At 40.6% G+C, this 20,910-nt stretch overlaps 1 protein-coding gene across 4 annotated transcripts in view; it reads left to right on the forward strand.

Annotated features, from left to right (window-relative positions):
• The window catches only part of MTA1 (metastasis associated 1), a 76,854-nt gene that overhangs the window by 47,104 nt on the left and 8,840 nt on the right, over positions 1-20,910 (forward strand). Inside the window, exons 12-19 of one of the 4 annotated variants that reach the window (XM_071564546.1) lie at positions 3,733-3,848; positions 4,722-4,873; positions 6,490-6,679; positions 7,045-7,134; positions 8,994-9,146; positions 9,878-9,913; positions 15,652-15,663; positions 20,543-20,574. In XM_071564546.1, the coding sequence (XP_071420647.1) occupies positions 3,733-3,848; positions 4,722-4,873; positions 6,490-6,679; positions 7,045-7,134; positions 8,994-9,146; positions 9,878-9,913; positions 15,652-15,663; positions 20,543-20,574 (781 nt within the window). Of the gene's footprint in view, positions 1-3,732; positions 3,849-4,721; positions 4,874-6,489; positions 6,680-7,044; positions 7,135-8,993; positions 9,147-9,877; positions 9,914-15,651; positions 15,664-20,542; positions 20,575-20,910 lie in introns of those variants that run through there. The other 3 variants (XM_071564547.1, XM_071564548.1, XM_071564549.1) reach the window with 3 other exon arrangements.

Here is a 20,910-nt window from a genome sequence, read left to right on the forward strand (position 1 = left end):
TCTGGTCACGTAGCTGGTGTTTTTTGGGATCAGGATATCTGGAGCCATGAAGGCTGAGATGTCCAATTTTGTATGGTTTTTCTCTCTTTAGCTTTGATTTAAGTGTTTACAGAAAGGGAAGAATGAACTGCTCCATACAATCTCCAGTCTCCAAAATGTATTGATGTAAAATTCAGCTGTACATCTGTACATGTATGTTCTATTTACAGCATTTTATCTGAGAATCCTATAGCACTTTGACAAGCTGCAAATGGTGCCTCTCAAAGCCTAGTGGAGCAGGGAAATACTGTTCTCCCTGCTGAGTCCCTTTTGTGATTCCAACAGGGAAACTGGAGGAAGAGGTCAGAGAAGATAATCCTTTGTCTGTTTCTTGCTTGTCCCCTACTCGTGGAACAGGAGTTTTTTCCTTCCCTATTTCATTGTGCAGGGGTCTAATGCAGCATGGAAAACTTAAAAGTGTAACACTGCTCTTTCTTCTGAGCTGTGCTAGTTACAATGGCCATCTCCAACATTTTATTGGAGAAAGCTGCTTTTCAAAAAACATTTTTTATAGTGGTCATTAGACCTGTTCTTAGAAGTGGATATTTACAGGAGCCTGGAGAGTTGTGAGAAGAGCTCACCTCCCTGTTTCCTGGATGAGGAATCCAGACACTTGCATTAGATGCCCAGAGGTAAATGGCATAAATGTGCCTTACAGAGGATTTAAAGTTGTTTTTATTATTGAGGCTTTGTTTTTCTAATTGTTCTGTTGCATTTAGCACAGATGATTCCTTCAATAACAGGAAAGGTTCACTGGGTGATATTGTTATAATTATTTCTAACAACAAAAATTTTATCACCATGCTTAGGGTCAAATGCTAGCCAGTCATCTAGTGAAGGGATTTCAGTCTCCTGTGGGGATCAGGATTAAATTCAGGTTAAGGTTTCTTTGGGTGGGCACCTCAGTCCATGTTGACAGGCTTCCAGTGCCTTCTTTCTGCATGTGCTTTATTGCCTTAATCTCTTCAGTTGAGACCAATCTCCTGCAGAATACAGCCCAGAAATCTGCACTTCATAGTCCCTGTTCTAGCATAACTCACTGCTCCTTCACAGCTGAAACCTGTTTAAGAGACTTCCATTCCAAGAACTAGAAATGGTAGTTTGCCACACCATCAGTATTCTCACTACCTTATTTGCATATTTTGCTTCAGCTTTATTAATTGCTTAATGATTCATCCAGTTAATCATCCGATTCTCTTAATAGCTGTAGCAGGCTTTAGTGATATCGAACAAGCTTAATTAACATATCGTCAACAATTATGAGCTTTTTGCTTCTTCTACAATGAAAACATTATCTGACTGAATTTTATTGTTACTGTGAAACTTGTCCTGCTCCAAAGCCAAGGTCACTTTCTGGTGCTTGTTGCAGCTTCTTTAATTGTAGTGTTTCAAAATCCTGAAGTGTGACACAACTACAGCATGTTAATCCTGCTGATCAGTGTGGTTTGGCATCAGCTTTCACCTGGGCATCCCTTCCACTCGTGTTTAAGTACAAGCTTAATAGTGGCTTTAGAGAGGACAGTGGAGTCAGGCCATCACCCTCCTTTCTGATCTCAGTCCTTTGAATGTGCTTTGTTGGGCTTTACTGTTGAGTTTCCAACTCTTTTACTGCCTTTTTGGAGGATAAATTCAAGGTATAGAAGGGAAACAACATGCCTGATTGACATAAGGCCTTAAATTTTCTTTACTTCAATCTTGTGGAGCAATGCCACTTGTGGCAATCAGTGTTCATCTCTGAGGGCTGTTTGTTTTGCAGCGTCTTGATAATGTTTGCACATGGAGTTTACTGGTGAATCATTGGCAAAAGTTCTTTTGCAGCAGGTTACTATAGTGATGTCCCAGAGCAAAGTGGTGTGAATGTACCCTCTTTCAACTGCCCCTTTGTTAAACGTGCCTGCAGATCTCCTGCCATCTGTGGTGTCAGAACTCCGTGCCATTCTGATAAGCACCCTGAAACACTTTAATCTATGTAAGAGCTGGGTGAATTAATAAGCAAAAGGAGATGAAAACCTAATCAAGCTTGTTAATTAATCTGAATGCCTTTTTTTCCCTCCTGTGGTGCTTTTGGGCTGTGTCTATGCTACTCAGTGGAAAAAACTACTTAAAGTGCTTCTGTGCTTCTGGGCTCCTGAGCTTTCTCTGCTGCTGAAAGGCCTGGAGCTTTACAGTGAGAACACTACCAGAAGAAATTCCTGGACTGGACACACACTCTTGCCTCCTTCTGAAATGTGTGTGGTTCCTGTAGCTCATCCACAGCACAACCTGTTTTGTCTCTATAGAAATAGAACATTACTGAGCTCTGTATCTCAGGACCTTATCAGAAATCTTTTGTTAAGAAGTATGACCTTCTGGCTTCCAGAACAGTGTCAGATTTCCAGTGGTGTTTGGGTTTGTTCTGGAGCTGGGAGGGACCATCGTCTTCAGGAACTCCTTTGCTTGCAGGGGTCAGTGCTGAGAACATGAAACCTAATACTGATACCCCACTAGAAAGAAATGAATTTGGCTGTACTCCCACAATACTGTTTTTGCAGCAGTAGCCAGGGCAAAATGTAGTAAGTATTCTGGGTCACTGAAATCACTGGGACTCTTGTGTAAGTGTGCAACTGATGTGTAAGAAAATGGGTTTTCAGAAAGCTATTTAAAAATATTTCTGCTTGAATAATTGATTCCAAATCATGGGTTTATTAGTTGGAAATAAAAGGAATATGCCCACTCACTTCTGTCTTCAGGTAAGAGAAAATGAGGGCAGTGTGATCAACACTGCAATTTGGAGTTGTGTTCAGCAGTTGGCTCCAAAGCCTCCCTGCTCTTTGTGGCTTCTGCAGTGTGAACTCATAATAGCACCTGGGAATCATTGCATGTTTGATAAACTCCTTGTGTATTCTTGTCTGAAACTGTGTGACTTCTTCAATTTTCCTCTGTTTCCCAGAAGTCCTGTCCCTGCAATATCAATACTCTGTCATTCTTGTTCCCACCCATGCCAAGGATTTTTTGAATGCCTCATTTTCCCCTCAGACATCTCTTCCTCTACAGAGATTCTGTTCTATTCCATACTGCTTTCTATGCCAAGGTTTTGTTTGCCCTTCCATTCTCAACTCCAGCCAGCAGTGGTTTTTTTCTATTTTCCTGAACCAGCATTTTAAAGAGGGTGTAGGGATGAGCTGAGGTGATTCAGATGTTGTTATAATGTGTTCCATGTACTTGTGGGAATTGTGCCCACATGATGCAAAAACTCAAATATTTGTGACTGCAGTTTGGGGTTATATTTCCCTGAATAAAGCAGGGGTAGCCCTTTCTCTGCCTACCTCTCCTGCTCCAGCCCCCAACCTTCTTTTTGGAGATTTAATTAAAATATCCCTCATGTTGAGGGACCTGTAGGTAAGATATTTTTTTCACTTAGATTTGAATGTCTGGAATAGTGAATAAGATACCTACCTGGCCTCACTGATTTGTTTTTTAAAAGGTTTTGAACTGTTGTAAATGGCATCCAAATATTGCTATGTTCATTACAAAATATTATTGGAGTCCATGTGTTCATGGAAGTCAGATTGCTGGTAGGTACAACTGGTTCTGGAAGCCATGTGTTGAATGAAATTTAAATTTTGAAGCATTTTGGGCCACACTTTTGAAAGTCAAGTAAGAAATAGCATGCCTCGATTAATGCTTGTCGTTCTTTTTGCTTTGTGTTTTAAGTAACAAGCCAAACCCCAACCAGATCAATGTAAATAATGTCAAACCAGGAGTGGTAAATGGTACTGGAGTCCAGGCACAGAACACAGGAGCAGGACGGGCCTGTGAGAGCTGTTACAGTAAGTGCATTGCCAGCATGGCAGTTGTGTGTGCAGAGTGAGTGCTGTGTTATAAACCTTAAAATAAAAGCTGTCTTGAGCTGGGAGTGGGAGAAAAGGCTTTGCAAGGGTGAGGGGACAGAATTGGGTATAGCAGCATTTAAGCAAGCCTGGTTTTGTTGGGTTTTTCAAGGGCTGGTGTTGGTTGGTTGGTTGGTTGGTTTTTTACTTGCTGGTGTTACATTTGCAAATAGAATTTTAAAGTACTAAAGAGGAAGTTAGTAAATGTTCTACATAGTTGTGGGTAACTATTGAGCAAATAGTTTCATTACCAAGATGTGAATTTGACAATTTTTTTCATAATTTTTAATAGATTAAAAAATGTTAAATACCCCTGTATTTGGTCTGCTGCCTGATATTAATAAACAAAGTTGTATTGTTCCTTTATGGGGAGCCTTTAGAGATGCTGGAATGTAGGACAGTATGAGAAATGAAGTCACAGATTCTGAACTTCAGTTGTAAAATCAGTTTATGGGGAGTTCCTGAAGACAATCTTTCCTCTCTCCCATGCTCTGCAGATGTTGTCTGCCAGTCCTCCAAAATGAGAGCCTTCAGTTTCATTGGCAGGAAATTTTTCCATTCTAATAGTTGTTGGGGTTTTTTTTCTGTTCATGTTTTAGAAGGGGTTTCAATTAATTAATGTAATGAATTCTGCTGAAATCACAAGTTTATTTAACAGTGGTGATGACAGTGGAGTCATCAGTCTTCTAAGATCTGTTTGAGCTTTGCTCTGTGCGTGTGTGGGTTTTCTTTTGTGATGGTTCTAAAGAGAATAAGCTCTGAAAAGTGATCCTGTGTAAGGATATATATAATTTCCACCTTTGTTATCTCTAGCCACCCAGTCTTACCAGTGGTATTCTTGGGGTCCCCCTAACATGCAGTGTCGCCTCTGTGCATCCTGTTGGACCTACTGGAAGAAATACGGTGGCTTGAAAATGCCAACACGGTTAGATGGGGAGAGACCAGGACCAAACCGCAATAATTTGGTGGGTACCCTCAAAGCAGACTGGTGCTCTGGCCTGGAAAGCTGGGTGTCATGGTATCTAACTAGCTGTTCACTGTTTTTAAATATTTAACAGCCAGAAGAATGCCTTCAGCCTCCATTGTTGTCCTTGGGTTTGGTATTTCATGTCTTGCAGAAGTTGGCACATTAATTTCAGCTAGAAGTAATTTGTTGCCAAGTACTGCCCTGAGGAAGAAAAATCAACATCATTTGTTTAGCAAACTATCCATCAAATGCATGGATGACTTAATGGAGATGGGAAAAACTGAAATGCCAGCCAGTGTTACTGGTATTTGGTTTCTATGCTTTTTGCTGTAGGGGGAAGAGGACAGGGTTTTTTTTCTCCTGAAAAGGAATTAATTATTTCCTGAAACCTGTTTGCTTTCCTAAGGCATATTCAAAATTAGATACCCCAAATAGCTAGTGGCTTTTTAGAGATCCCTTATCTTGTTTTTCTGCTTCATTCAATTTTTTTCTAATAAGCCTCCTTTTTGGATAGGTTTGAGTAAGCATTGTGTGACCTGCTTTTGTTTCATTTTTCCTCTTTTATTTGAAAACCAAAATTCTCAGATTTTTTGCTGAATTTGGTCAAGTTTAATCTGGAAGCATCAGACATTGAGCTGATTGGGAAAAGTAGCTGCATCACATGGACAGGAAGATAGCACACTCTGAACTTTGGTTTGGGTTAATTTCTTTCCTTTCTCCTCTTCTTTGCTATCTTTCCCTTTCCATTTCTTTTGTTTAACCTCTATCCTTTCCAGGCCTCACCTAATTGCTGAGATAACTGCCAGTTTTTATCAGTCTTATGCTTCTTGTTTGTTAATTAAAAAGTATGTAAATAGTTAGAGAGGGGAAAGCCTTGTTCTCCCCAAACTGAATTTTCTTCCTGTTTTCCAGCTGTGGTTGGGTTTGAGATAACAAGATACTACTAGTGTTATTTTATTGGTTGACTTAGTTGCTTTTCATGAAGAAGATGCTGCTTAGGCTCTCTGTAATCACTGAGTGTCTTACAGTTGTATCCCTTATTACATAGACTTTTGACATCTGCGAGTGCATTTGTTGAGTTCAGAGTAAGAATTAAAACAAATATTGTAAGTTTGAGCCAAAACCTTTCCTGAATTCAGTATGTTTGCTTTGGGAAGTGAGTTTGTAGTGTATATTTTTGTCATGCAGCTCTTCCTGATTTTCTTCTCCTTACAAAAGCTTGTTATAAGGAGTTTGTGTATCCAGAGCAACCCTAAGCACCCAGAGTTGGGGAGTCTTTCTGTTGACTCTATAAACACTGCATCATGTGATAGCACCAGGTAACTTAGGGTCTGGCTTTTGGATCCTTGCCTTAAAACTTGGGACAGCACAGAAATAAAACTTTCCTGTGAAGAGAAAAGGTTTACCTTCATGTTATCCTTTGAGATATTTTGGATAAAACTTGGGAAATGAAGAATAGCTGGGCTGAAAATGCTTTCATCGGTGATACAGCTTCTGTTCTCATGTCTGAGAATCAGTAGTTCAAAGTGATTTTATAAGATATTATTTCTCTTCTTTAAAACCATACTTTCTAATTATTTTCTTGAAACCATTTTCATTTTTATTTCTCTTTAGAGTCCTCATGGTGTGCCAGTACGAAACAGTGGGAGTCCCAAGTTTGCTATGAAGACACGACAAGCTTTCTATCTCCATACAACAAAACTGACAAGAATTGCCAGACGTTTATGTCGAGATATCTTGCGCCCTTGGCATGCTGCCAGACATCCCTATCTGCCTATTAACAGTGCAGCAATCAAAGCAGAGTGTGAGTGGTGCTGCAGCTGGGACCTCCTTGCATAGGACCCCTTTGAGACTCTTTTCATGTAAAGTTTGAGTACCAGCTTGTTGAGGTGTTCTCTGGCATGTAGCTGGTGGTTTCACAAAATCTAGCTATACTTGCAGGGTGTTCTAACAGATTGTAGGCTAGGCAAATAATTTTGAAAATTCATGAGTTTCTTGTCTTAATATATTCATGGTCTCCTGCATTTGTGTCCTGTTGCCAAGACATGCTTGCCAACTGTAAAATTTTTTTTAATGGGAAAGCTTTTTCAGGACATTGGAGGTATTAATTTAGTCTTGCTCTAATATCTAAATGTCTTTACCCTCTAATTGTTTTTCTGTGTTTTACAGGCACAGCACGTTTACCTGAGGCATCAGAAAACCCATTGCTATTAAAGCAAGTGGTTCGAAAGCCTTTAGAAGCAGTACTCCGGTATTTAGGTATTAAAAAAAAAACAAACACCACCAAATTCAAAAGCTCCCAGCCACAGAAAACATCCTCCTGGCAGTTCTGCTGACCATCTGGTTCTTCCATTTGGTTCTAGATTTAGATACTCATTCTGGATTTCAAAAACAAACAAACAAAACAAAACAAAAAACAACACCTCTCCATCCCCCAAACAAAACATGGAAACCTTCCCAATAACTTGTCCTTTTTCCTTTTCCTACTTAATCTGACACTCAGTGGCTCAGCAGTCCACTTTGAGATCACTGAGCTGTATCAGAAACTTTAAAGTGAAGGGAGGAATGTGTTTGCTGTGGCTTCTGTTGTATGAGAGGACAAGTTACCATCTGCTAATAGAGACACAAACCTAGTATTTTGGGAACATTCGGTTGTCCACTTTTTGGACTGTCTGGAGGCAGTTCATACAGTTGGGTCCTCCAAGAATTCTCTTGTATTTAGAACAGCACTGTGTCCCGCAGCTTGTGACTCAGTTGCTGGCTGGTTTGTGCTGAAAGTAAACAAGGGGACTATACATTCATTCTTTATTTCCTCTGTTTTATGGATTTTTTTTTTAATTGTAATTTTTTTGGAGGACTTGGGCCTCATCACCTGATCTGTAGGAGAGTACTGAGTACTCCATGAAAGACTTTGGTGTAAGTTTTAGGTGCTGGAAGCATCTAGAGTGATGCTACGTGACATGCCAGTGTTGACTGCAAGTGAATGCAAAATCGTTTTCCCTGGTGCTGCTGGTTGATGGTGATACCCTGCAGACATATCCTGGGTTGTTCCAGCAGCCAATCAAGAGTGTAACCACAGAAAGCCAGCTTGGACAAGCTCTTTGAAAGCTTCCAGCTTAGCAAGAAAACCAATTGCCTTCTTACTTAGATAAGCAACACTGGAGTTCATTTTGCGTTTCTTTGAACATTTTTGTTGATGTGATATGGTAAGGCTGAGGGTGTATTAAATATTTACTGCTTTTCTGTTGAGTGTTGTACTTCTACTGTAAACTAATGGGATACACACACTGAGAAACCTTTGGATACTTACAATGCAGCAAAAGAAAGCCAATATAGGGAGAAGTTTGCTGCTGGATAAAATCCTTCTTTTAATAGTTGTACAGAAGGTATCAGTAGATTTTGAGTTTTTGTTGCACTGTCAGGATCTCCACTGGATTATTGAGGGAATGATAGAAATGGAGGGAAGCTGGTGGATTGGCAAGAATGTATTTTTGGAGATGTTTTGCTTAGTGGACTTGAAGTTATAGGCCACTCTGCAGTTGGGTCTGGAAGAGAAAAACTCAGTTTAAGCTCACATTTACTGTTGCTTGTGACTTCTTAAAAATCTTCAGTTGAAGAGCATGTACTTGATCTCTGCCTTGGCCCAAAGCTCAAGTTCAGACTCCGTGTGTCCTTTAGAATGGGTCTTTGAATTCTCACTCATTTGGCTAGATATGAAATTTTATTTTCTATAAACCTTGCAAAACTGGCAAAGCTGTAATTTCCACAGAGTTAGGGGTGTTTCATGACTATCCAAAGTTGGCTTTTAATATACAGCACCCCCAAAATCACCCCAAATTGTTGTAGAGCAGTGTTATGGAAATAGATATGAAATGCTTTTGTTACCAAATCTTATTTTAGGGTATATCAGGATTTTGACATCTTCAGTAGCAGTGAATCCTTAAATATATGTATATGCCTTGTATGAGTAGCAATCTCAAGTCAAAATGATTGACTGAGACTCTTTGTATATAAGGGGAGGTATACTTGGTCTCCTTGGAAATTTGCAAGTTTTTTTCAGATTTTTCATTCCAGTGTCTTTGCTAATAAAAAACTTCCACTTTGGTCTTTTCCAACAGAGTCTCATCCATGTCCTCCGAAACCAGATCCTGCAAAGAGCTTGTCCAGTTCTCTCAACAATCTGACTCCTGCAAAGTTTACACCTGTCATTAATAATGGGTCACCAACTATCCTGGGAAAAAGAAGTTATGAACAGCACAATGGAATGGATGGTAAATATTTTTCCACAAAACGTATAGTATCTCTATAGGCTTTTTCTTCTGTCCTTTCGGTATACAAGGAGATTATGTAAATCTGTAGTGCTTTATCTAAATTGCAAGTATTATTCTTGAGGGTGGTTATTTTTTTCCTTTTGTACAATCACCTGTCCCAGTTCTCCTGGGTGAGGCACATGATGCAGACTGCCTGGGATGTGCATGCACATGAAGTGCTGTGTTAGTGGAATTCTGCCAGGTTTGGTCAATCTTGCAAATGGGATAGTGAAGGAGAAACTTCACCTTTTAAATTAGTAGCTTAATAGCTATTTCCAGAGATGTTTCCTTTTTCTTTTGAGGTTTATAGCTTTTTAAGCTGTAGGTGGTAGCTGTGCAGTTCCCTGATGGCTTTCTAATGTGTGGGTCACCTGGATTTCAGCAAAGTTACCAGGGTCTGCATGGCTGCAATAAGGGCAGGCTGCTACTTAGCTGAGGGAGGCAGAGGAGCCAGATCTGCCATGGCACAAACTTTCTCCTGCCTTGGAGCAAGTGACTCTGAACACAGAGGGAGAGCTAGAGAGTTTTTCTCATTTTCATCTTTAATTTTAACTTTATACGTAGCTTATCTGAATATAATAACAAACATTTGATATCTGATTGTATTTTAACATTAAGAACTTTTAATACTGCTGCTGTTCAGGTTGCTGATGTGATGTTTTTCTCTTTTCTGTTCACTTGTGCTCTATCAGGCAACATGAAGAAGCGCCTGTTGATGCCTAGCAGGGGTAAGACCTTGAAGCTGCGCTCAGCTTATGCTAGGAGAGTTATTTTTAGTTTCATCTGCTGGCTTGTCTGTGCTTTGTGGCTAATGAGTCTGTGTGCACCTCTGTGTTGATGTCTAAGTGTTCCTTGGGTAACCACTTGCACCCATGGTTATGCTGCTCACTTTTCAGGCTTTTCACATGCAGGCAACAAGTCGTACAACCCTACTGAAGACATGAAGTTCTATGTTCAGAGCTGATTACTAATTCCTCAAGTTGACAGGACAGTCCACTAGCAGTTCTGTGAAACTGCTGGAAGCTGTGATGGCTGGTTTGAAAATGGGTGTTATTTCACTTACTTTTAAGAAAACAAAGTTTCACAAGTCTTGAACTACTACGAATTCACTTTGACCAGAAGAAATAAAGACAGTGTTTACATCAAGTTTCAAGTTTAGGCCTCTGTAGTTTCCACTGGAGGGGGACAGTCTCACTGATGAGAGACTGCATGTTCTCTGCTGGCAGTAGAAAATGATTTTCAAAATTTCCACTGGTTAAAAATTAATCTGTTCTGAGTACTGAATAGACCTCAAAAGCTTTTGTTTGTCATAGTGCAGGAAATATATATGATGTCACCTCACCAACTTCAATAGAACAGACCACTATACAAATGTCATCATGAGACAGACAAACACAAAAACTTGAACTTACATGTTCCCATGAACTGGCCAACACTGCATGCCTTGGTGTTAAGCTTTGTGATTAATGGCTGAGGCAGTGGATGGCTGTTACCAATATTTACATGCATGCATATATGAGTGCATGTGGAGAATACAACAGTGAGGACAGTGATTGTTCTACTCTCTGGCTCTCTTTGGAAATTCATGCCTTGGTAACCATGTTGCTGAATTTGTGTCCTTTGTCTTTTGGAAGAATAACAAAACCCTGCTGCCTTGGTCAGTTTGGCTTCCTTGGAAGCTTTGTCCAGTAATGAGGGATGTAGATGAAGAGTGGCTCATTGGATTTCCACAGCTCCCAGTGATTACCTGCTTATGGGCATGCCTGCTGCTCCCTGCTAAATGCCCCACTCAGCACAGAGACGGCTGAGTCTCTTAGCAGATGGCACACTGGTGAAGCTCAGAGATGTTGTGGCCCAAAGGAGGGAAGATCCTTCTCTCAGGAAGACTCTCTGCATGAAGCACTGGACTTAATAACCTGAGAGAATTTTCTGGAAATGGAGGATTCTTATTTTAGTGTTGTAAGGTATCTGTCTGCTGGTATATATATTTGATTAGATATATTTCAGTCATAACTGTTGCTGGAGCAATTTGCAAAAAGATTTTGGAGAAGTACCTGTTGAAGCTCCTCAGAATACATGTTTCTCTGAAGCAGATGTGTGTAGTTGTGCAGGAGCCCAATCTCACCGAGCACCTGCTGCTTTATCTGCTTGGTCTGTTCTCAGCCTGCCACTGAAATACTTGCCATAGTATTTGTTCCTGTAATTGCTAGGTACCAGAGTACAGTACAGTCACAAAATCTATTTACCTGCTGAGTTACTGAGTGTTAACTGAATATTTTTGTGAGCAGTTCACTTTAAACTTGTTGGTTGAGATTTATTTGTGAATGTAAAATGTTTGCCACACTGAAATTTTGACATGTAAAATACTTCGTGACCCTGGGTTGCTGGAAGCTTTGCCAAGACAGGAAAGGAAGGAAACCACCTGCAAGGAAACAAAGTTTAAAGAACTTGGATTGAGATCTGCTGGGCACAGGGAAACAGATTGGAGATGTTTGGTGAATTTCTTTCTGTCCTGGTCCCAGTCTGTGTGTTAGTGCCCTTTGACAGAGGTTCCCAGTTGCCTTGCATGTGAGCTGGTAAGCCTTGCTGGCTGCAGGCATGGCTAACGCTGGTTTCCTGTGCTGTGCAAGAAATGGGATTGTGGTGTTGAGGATAGAGCCATACAGATTTACTAATCTGGGAGTCTGTTGGCAGGGAGAGGAGGTCAGGGAAGAAGACCAGAATTTAGGAGCCAGGGAGCGAGTGAGTATAAAAGGATTGAAATAAACCTATCTATCCAGAATAACTGATCTCTGGATTACAGCTGACCTAAAATAGAAGAAAATGATTAATAAGAGTAAACCTGAATTGCTAGAACTGATCAGATCCTGCATTTACATAGCTCCCATACATACTGTGGGAAATTGTGGGCATTTTTTGTTGTTTTTTACGTTTCTCTCTCCCTTACTGATATGTGGTGACATACTGGCTTAGGTCCCTGTAGGAGTGTACTGCAAAGAAAAGCTGGTGTTCAAACAACTTCAGAGAGGCTGAAAAGACTATTTCTGTGCAAATTTAGATGCAGGAAGACACTCTGTCCACCTATGTTGAAGTAGTTTTCAAGGAGATGTTAACGTATTTCAACTTTGTATGAGTTATCCATGTTTTCTCTGCTTGCTGCTGATGTGCTGTGGTGGTGACACCTGCAAGACATCTTACAGTTTGGACAGGTCACTGTGTCAAAGTCTCTGACAGGTGACCCTGAACAGCTGTTATGGTGGGCTTTAGCTGGTGATAAAAGTCTTTCAGTGCTGGGTTATTACTTCCAAAATCAGAGGAGAAGTATGTACACTGTAAATTATGTCTGGTTGCTGAGCTGATGCCATGTGAGGAGTTTGTGAGGTTTCCTCATGGCCAGTTTGTAAAGCAGTATATAACCCAGAGAATTTTTTGCAGGAAATAAGCCAAGTAGCAATTTGTATTTTTGCTTAGTGTAAAGCATTAAGATCCATGTTTATGCATAGTAATTGCTGAATTTTAAGGAGTAAGGCAGATTTTTCCTTTGGAATTTTGTTGTTTAATTGCTTGGGTTTTTCTCTTGCTACACTAACTCCAGCTAAGTAATTTTAACGGTTTTTTTTCTGACTCATCTCTGTTTGAACCTTGAGACCTGAACTTTTTCAAGCTTTGAATATGATTTGTTTGACCAGGCATCCTGAATTTTGACCAGTGCCTGAATTCCAAGAGCAGGAAAATAATCTCATCTCCTCACTGCCTCCACTCTATTTTATATGAAGAGCGTAGTCCTTTCATCTACTTTGTTTTCCTCCTGTTTAAATCATCTTGGAGGCATCACTAAGCATACAGTGCCCTTCCCAGCTCTCCTTCAACATTAGATTAGCATGGACAAATTGCTGCAGGATCCTATTTTTGGAGCATGAAAAGTACATGGAGTCTCCTAAGCTGTCAAATACAGTGAGATGTTAAAAATTACTAGTTTATTGCTTTTTCATTAATGTTCTGAAGCTTGACTCACAGACTTTGCCATGAATCTTCCTCTAGAGACAGAGGATGTTTTATGTTCTGGAACCTGTTTACTTGATTCCTTAGAACTATCCAGTATGGGATCTATGTGATACTTGTTTATGCAAATTCCTAGTGGGGAAAAGGAGGGAGAATTGTTAGATTTTTATTTTTCTCTCCTCTCTTTTACATCATGTTAGCTTTCATCCAATGAAATGTGTTTTTCAGGGTCATCACAGGCACTCTAAAATTGGCAGAAAGAGGGAGAACAGGAATGAGTAGCTGGAATAAAGGGAAGGCTTTTCCCAGCAACAAACATGCATTGATAACATGGTAGTGGATCGAATGCTGAAAATTGGAGAGGGCTCATAGAAGAGCCATGAAAATGGTGAAGTGACTGGAAAACACACTGTATAATGGAAAATGCTTTTATCAAAGTGGAAGTTGTAGATGTTTGTCTCTGCTGACAGGAGCAGCAGAAGTATAATAATAGAGGGCTTTTTGTTTAGCTGGGAATGGAATAATGAGCTGCAGTAGCCAGAAGGTACAGTAGAAAAATTTTGTCTGGAAACAAGCTGCAGATTTTTGAGTGAGGTTAATTAACTGTTGGAATACCTTGCTTCCTTGCTCCTGCTGCTGGGGGTTTCTAAACCCAAATGGAATGTCAATCCAATTTAACATGTTCTGGTTCATTGTTTCTCACCTCCTTTTTGGGAAATGTGAATGAACTCCTAGAAGTGGAAGCATTCATCAGCCTAGCATGGCTTTAGTTCAGTTATCAAGAGATGAGCATGACAGTAGAAAAACTGTTCTTTAGCCAAACCAGCTATTGGGATGAGAAAGTAGGGAAGTTTTCTACCATCAGTTGTGTGGGGAACCAGAATTATCTCAGAGGTTTTTTCCAGCTGACTTAGACCTTGCAGAAAATGCATTAAAATTCTGCCTTTATCAGCAATGGCCCCAGCGGTCCTTCCAAAGTTGAGGATAACCAGTCAAAGGAAATCTGCCTGTCAAGGAATGACTGTAAACTGCAGGGAGTGTTGTCTGTCATTAGACTGTGTCTAATGACCAGTGCAATACATGGGGTACTGGAGAAAAGTCCTGGCTTTAGCTGTTGATACTTGAACCACAGTAATGCTGACTAGTGACAAGAGAGAAAATGTTCAATGTTTTTAATGGAATGATCATTTCTTGCCAGCAGCATCACAGCTGGGAAGAGTAACAAAGTTGCTTGAAGTGCTTCTTGGAGACCCCAAGAACCACGTGCCTGTGCAATTTCTTTGCTTTAGAATATTGCTAAAAGTACTGATTATTTTTGAGAATTTTACTTGGGGATTTTGTACTCAGATGTTAAGTGAAACTTTTCACTTGGCTTCAGTTTAGTCATGATTCTGTGTTTAGTTTCTTTTAGTGTTATGGATAAAGATCTGAAAATGAAAATCAGAAGATGGGCATCATGCTCTATGGATCAGCTAGTGAAACCATTTCATTTAGCAATGGCAATGGAGGAAGATGCAAATGTTGATTGAGAGGCAAGTGCATATCCCAAGGCTGTGGTAGAGAGCAGGTGTCATTAATGTGAGAGGAAGGGAATGTATAACAGTACAAGGGCAGAATTGCAAGTTTCCAGGTAGTACAAAGGCTGAATTTGTAATTGAGTGGAATCTACTTGTGTAAAACCTATCTCATATATATATATATGTGTACATGTGCACACACAGAGGCACACAGGCATATATATGTATATGATGTATAAGACTTCTGATTCTAAGAACAGTGAATAATTTGGTGCTTTCTGGTTTACTTGGATGAGCAAACCCATGCGCTGAGGTGCATGGTTTTATTTTTGCTTTTTAACTGCTTAGTGTATTACAGCCAGCCAGGATGTACCATCACACTCTTTTTGAAATGCAAGTGGATAATATTGATTGACTGAACCTGAGACAGATGGCAGGTCTCCATTCTCAACATACTTGTCCAAGGGTAGCTGCTGACTCATTGGAGTTGGATGTCACTATCCAGAAAGTATTAGCAGGGTCTTTGAAGCACTTGTAGCAGGAGGTACAGCTTTGCATGAACAGACACATCATCTGTGAGATGCCGTGGTTACAGCAAATTAGTGTGACTACTAGACCAAGGATTTTAGGAAGTGCTGTACAAATCCAAAGAGGTTAAAGTGCAGGGGTTAGTGGAAGGAGGTGAGTAACAGACTCATCCAAAATTAAAGCCTCTGTTTGTAAAATTTCTCATTTGGAGTTACTGTGTGTTTAATGTTGTCTTGGGTTTATCTGTCCAACAGAGAACTGTGCTCACTTCTGTGTTTCATTACAAGCAAACAAGTCTGTATTTCTCTATTTGTTGCATGGGGCTGGGCTGTATTCTGAACTGTTTTCTAAACTATGTCAATCTTTCCCCTTTTTAACCTTAAATCTTTTTTTTCCTTTTCCTTTGCCAATCTTGGTAGGAACTTACTTAGGTAAGTAAATTGCAATTTTAACATTGTTTTTATGTACAACAGAATTCAAAGAAAATGTTAGTCCAGGTGTTTGGTACAATTTATTCTCTATTCTGCTTCTTGCACTTGCATTCCTGAAAGTTTGTAGCCTCTGATTGAGCCTCTGATCTGCTCACAGTGGTAACACACTCTTGGTAGCTATGAGAAAGGGAGGGGTGCTAAAGTGTTCTTGCAAGCTTGCAAAAAGTGTTTGTGTATATCCATCAACATGCTGAGACTGCCTCAAGTGGACCAGTAACCTGGAACTGAAAGCCTTGCTCATCAAGCCTTGTTCATGCATGATTTTTTTTTCCCCAGCTTGCTCACAAATGTGATACCATTGATATTCTTGTTACTGCTGGGAAAGATGGAATCCCAGGAGGAGGGTTCATTTTGGAAAAGGAAAATTTATGTAAAGATTGTATGGATTTTTGAAAGCAATGTATTTCAGTGGAGTAAAGTTGCTGGTTGTGAGAGTGTGCATGAAATTCCCTGTTTGTTGTGACTGGAGATATGAATCTTACTGCACATTGCATGTTCTGCATGATACTTCTCATGGGTAAATAGAAGGTGAAAACAAAATGCCATCTGACTAATTGCTTGATGAAGGACCCATATTTTTGTGCGTGGTGGAGACACTGAAGACTGGAGTTAGTAACTTTGACTAAATATAAATTTTACAACTCCAAATTGTGTCCAGTGGCTGGAAGCTGGGCTACTCTTCCTCCTTGATTTGCATCAGTTCTGTGCAGACTTGTGTCAGTCTATGTAGTGGATTGTAAATATGCAGCAACAGTGTTACATGTTCAGGCATGAAAAAGCACTGGAAGGTTTCTGCCCAAGCAGGAAAATTGTCCATGCTTCAGCTTCTTCAAACTTGCTGTAGTAACTTCATGGGAACGTCCCTGCACTCCACCCTGTGCTGGGCACACTGCTGAGGGTTTAGGCTTTCCTGCTTCTCAAAATGACAGTTGTGTATTGGCTGGTGTTGGCAAAAAAGCAGGTAGAAACTGAGAAGTGGGAGTGATTTCTGTGTGCTGCCATTGAGATGCTGAGGCTCTCTCTAGAATTTCAGAGGACAGGACTGGATCAGCAAAAAGCATGTCTAGTGTCAGGCTTCCAGTAAGACCAGATGTGCTGGTTTGCTTTCCGTTGGGAAATTAGATTCCCCCACTCCACCCAATGTTGTTGGGTGCCAGTTATCCCCTACTCCTGGAGTGGGCTGTTGGGGTGGTGCTCTAGTTGCTGCTGGAAGTGTAGGTATTCTCTCATTCAAAATTTTTATTTTAAACAAATCTGAAAGCATGAGATTCAAATTAAATGAGATTGTTGGAAAGGGAACAGGTTGGTTGACTGGGAGGTGGTTTCCCAGGAGTAACAGACTTGTGTTGCTGTTCGTTGTGGTCCTTCCCCACCTGTGCTTCTTTAGGCAAAAGTATATTCATCTGCAGCTTTGATACTTAAGAATAAAGGATCATTAGGGCACAGTAACCTGCGGGACTGGTTTTCAGCCAAGATCTCTGTGATTGTGCTTATGCTTGAGGAACTGTTCTTAGGTCTTTGGCACTAAAGTTGTGGGGAGTGGAAATGTGCTCTGAGGGTGTCAGTTCATCTCTGTACGGAGTTTAAGTGTTTTATTGCCATTTTCAGTAACAATGTAGAATTGTCTGTAGCACAGGACATTCATGATTCTCTGCAGCTATACCTTCAATTTACTTTGCCTTCATTTTTTCCTCTGGTACTTCCTCTTTACTTCAGAGACTGGCAGGACATTTCCTAGGGCTTTGGGTTCTTTTCAGTGCTATGGGAAAAAACCTCTCGTATTTAATCTGGAGTTTTCAGAGTATATTTCAATCTCTTTGGCTGCAAAAGAGTGGAAGATCTGCTTAGATTAATCACTGTAGGCCTTTACTCTTTGTGGTTTTAAAGATTTGGTCAATCCTGAAAGCACCTCCTTTTGTTGCTTGTCTATTTTTGTGTCATTTGGAGGAGGTCAGTGTTGTTTCTGATGTGGAGCTGTGTAAATTCAAGCAGTTGGACCTTAGATCATCAAAAGGAATAATCACACTTTCTAGTCTTTGGCTTCTCTAGACATTCCTCCATAAAATAAAGTTGGACAGTTTTTCTTCTTGGAGAGGAGCTGCCAGAGCTATTGTATTTTGCTTCTGGTTCAAATTCCTGTGCTGTCTTATTTTTAACCTGCTTGTCAATGCAAGTGTGTGAGACATCTCTCTCTCAAACCTTGATCTGTGAAAATGTAAGAGGCACAAGGGGCAGGACTGAGTTTGACTTCAGTTGCCTGTCTCTGTACCCTGCTCACCCGGAAACAGAGCATTGGTTTAGTGTGTAGAGGTGCCTGTCTCACAGACTTCATCTCACACAGAAGCCACCAAAAACTTTGGGGTGAGAATCCATTGTTTCCGGTACAGATGCATCCTGTTGACTTGCCAGCTGTTCTGCAATGGGCTACAGATGTTGTGCTGTCTCTGCAACTCTCTAGTGACAATTGTGCATAAAAGTTGCCCATTTAACAGCAGTGCTTTGGCTGCATATACTTTTACTGGGATTTTTTTTTACTTGCAAACTGAATAAGGTCTTTTTAGTGCCTGTTTTCATTCTTTCAGACTTCAGTTACCAAAGTGTGACTAAAGTGAAAATTCATGGATTAATTCACTAAGATTAATATGCTAATTGATAACTTACTGCTGTGATAGCAAGAGTATAAATGATACTGAAACTGTGGCTTTGTTTTGTGTACTATTTTGGTGGAGCAAAAAGTTGTCATGAGCAGCTTTATATCCTAGAAATGGCAGGTTGGGGGTGAGGTGCATTCCTGTTGTTAACACTGCTTCTGTGATGTTTGAGGGCTCAGAGCAAGTAGCAGTTCTGCTCAGCCTTTGCTCAGTTTGCATCAGGCAAATTATCTTCTCACCATGGAGTATTCTGAGTAAGTTGTGGTGCTTGGGAGTAGCACTGTTTGCTGTCTCATACATCCAGCAATAGTCATTGCAGCAGCCATGTATCAGCTGCTCCTGTAGGCCAGTCTTTTCTGGCATCAGGGACGTTCTCAGTACAAGAAGAGAACTGATCTGAACTGTGGTTAAAACAAAACATGTGGCTTCAATCCAGGGACCAGCATGAGTTGATGTACATTTCTGGGAACTCCTGTGAATGGAGAAAACATTATTTTTCAGTTATGAGAGGGGGAAATAAAAGACAAGTGCTGGAGCTTAGCTCTGAAGCTGACAGATTCCGGTTGCATCCTGCTGGCTGTGCTGTTTCCCAGTATCCGTGAAGCTCTTTGTCCATCCATCTCAAACGGCTGCTCACAGCTGTGTTTTGGATGCAATTACTGCTCCCATGTAAAAAAGGAATTATTATCTGGTGCCTGCATTGCCTTTGTCAACATCCAAAGGTTGTTATTGGTCTTCTTACTTGGTGCCTGGTACGTCTGTCCTGCAGATTTGATGGAAATCTTTTTGCCAATTGCTTCTTCATCTCTGTGGATACTTAAGCACAAAATGCAGTAAAAACTGAAACATGTGTCTTCATGTTTGGGGTAGCTGACAGCATACAGCTACACAGAATGGAAAATACACTTGATACAATCTATTGATTTTAATGTGGTGTTGTGATGCCCAAGTCCCCTGTTCTGCCTGTCTCCCTCCTGATACCTTGCTGTGCCCTGTGTTTCCTGTCATACTTGATGCAAGTAGTATGTTTGGTTTTACCAAGGAGAACCTCAAGGAACCTGCTGGAATATGGACCATGAGCTGTAAAAGTTCATTTTTGCCAGATTCTTTGAAAAGTTTTGCTCTCTCATCACAGCTTAACTCACTAGCAGTGGGAAGGTTAAAATATCAGGCTGGGAAGCTTTCCATGAATGTGAATGCAGAATCCATAGGGGTACCTTCTGCAGCCAGTGATGGCATTTGCTGATGCCTGTCCTGTAGCACCTTTTGGATTTGATGTACTGACATTCTGGTTCTCAGCCAGAGGAGAAAATGAGAAAGATGGTTTGGTGCGCAGATATTAATGAAATGCTCTTTTCTGAGAGCATGCATCTTAGAAAACCAAATGGTGCCATGCCATGCTGCCTCACAGCAACACATCACTCTCCTAAATCCAAGACCTTTGTGTGTCCTGCAGAGTCTGGTGTCTGTAAAATACAGTTCAGTACACACGCTCTGGCAGAGTGATGGGGCACCTGATAGTGCAGCAAAGCACCTGGTCAAACCAAGTTGTGCTCTGTGCTGTTTGTGTTGCTGGGGAAGGGCTTTATGTGGTAGCTGGAGTGCTGGTTGTGCTCTCTGACTGGGCGAGCTACGCCTGTGGAAGTATTTACTTGTGGTAGGTTCAGGAGATATGCTGTGTTTGTTAACAGCTTGTAGCTGACTTCTGAGCCAAGGGGTTCCCAGGGGACCCAAGGAGGATAGGAAAGATTCTGTTTGTTACTGTCTTGACAGTGAATAGTGCCTTCCACTTTCTCCTTCTTGATGTCACTAAATTCCTCAAAATAAAACAGAATGTCAGATTTTTCCCAAGACTTGCGGAAAACCTTGGATCTGAAAGACAAGGTGTCCTTTTAGAGGTAGTTTGAATAAGGTGCAAGTAAACAGAGAAAAGACTGAGCAAGTGGAATATGTTTGTAACTTGGGGCCTCTCCTCTTCAAACCAAGTTGCTAAGGAAGCTCTTTTCTCAGTCACTTTTCTAGGATGGGAGAAGTTAGTTCAGTAGACAACTCTAGTCTTAGCAAAACAACACAGTTGCAATCATAGCTGCGTGTGTTTTGATTTTGTACTTTTTCTGTCTTGGAAAAGCAATGGTCTTACCAGCTCTATTCTCTTTCCTGTTTGTTAGGTCTGCCTAACCACGGACAAACCAGACAAATGGTAAGAGAATGTTCATTTAACCAAAACAGGGAAAAGTAGAATTATTAACCCTGCTAGATAGAACACCCCATTAAACTGTAGTGCTCACTTCCACCTTTGCTGTTTGCAGCTGGTCACATTTCCCAATTAACTGAAAAATTTTAAAAATTATTATTTTGGGGCATAAGAAACATCCAAGTGGTTAAATACAATTTAAACCTCAAATCTCTTTATCTGTTTATCTACAAATGAGATCCTGTTTTGAATGGACCATTTTGTTTCTGCTTATGCAGAAACTGAGTGGCTGTTTACAGCAAAGTTCTGGGATGTGTTTCTAGGTGGAATGTGTTTCCCTGA

This window comes from Pithys albifrons, chromosome 10, assembly GCF_047495875.1.
Source record: "Pithys albifrons albifrons isolate INPA30051 chromosome 10, PitAlb_v1, whole genome shotgun sequence".
NCBI classification, from domain to species: domain Eukaryota; kingdom Metazoa; phylum Chordata; class Aves; order Passeriformes; family Thamnophilidae; genus Pithys; species Pithys albifrons.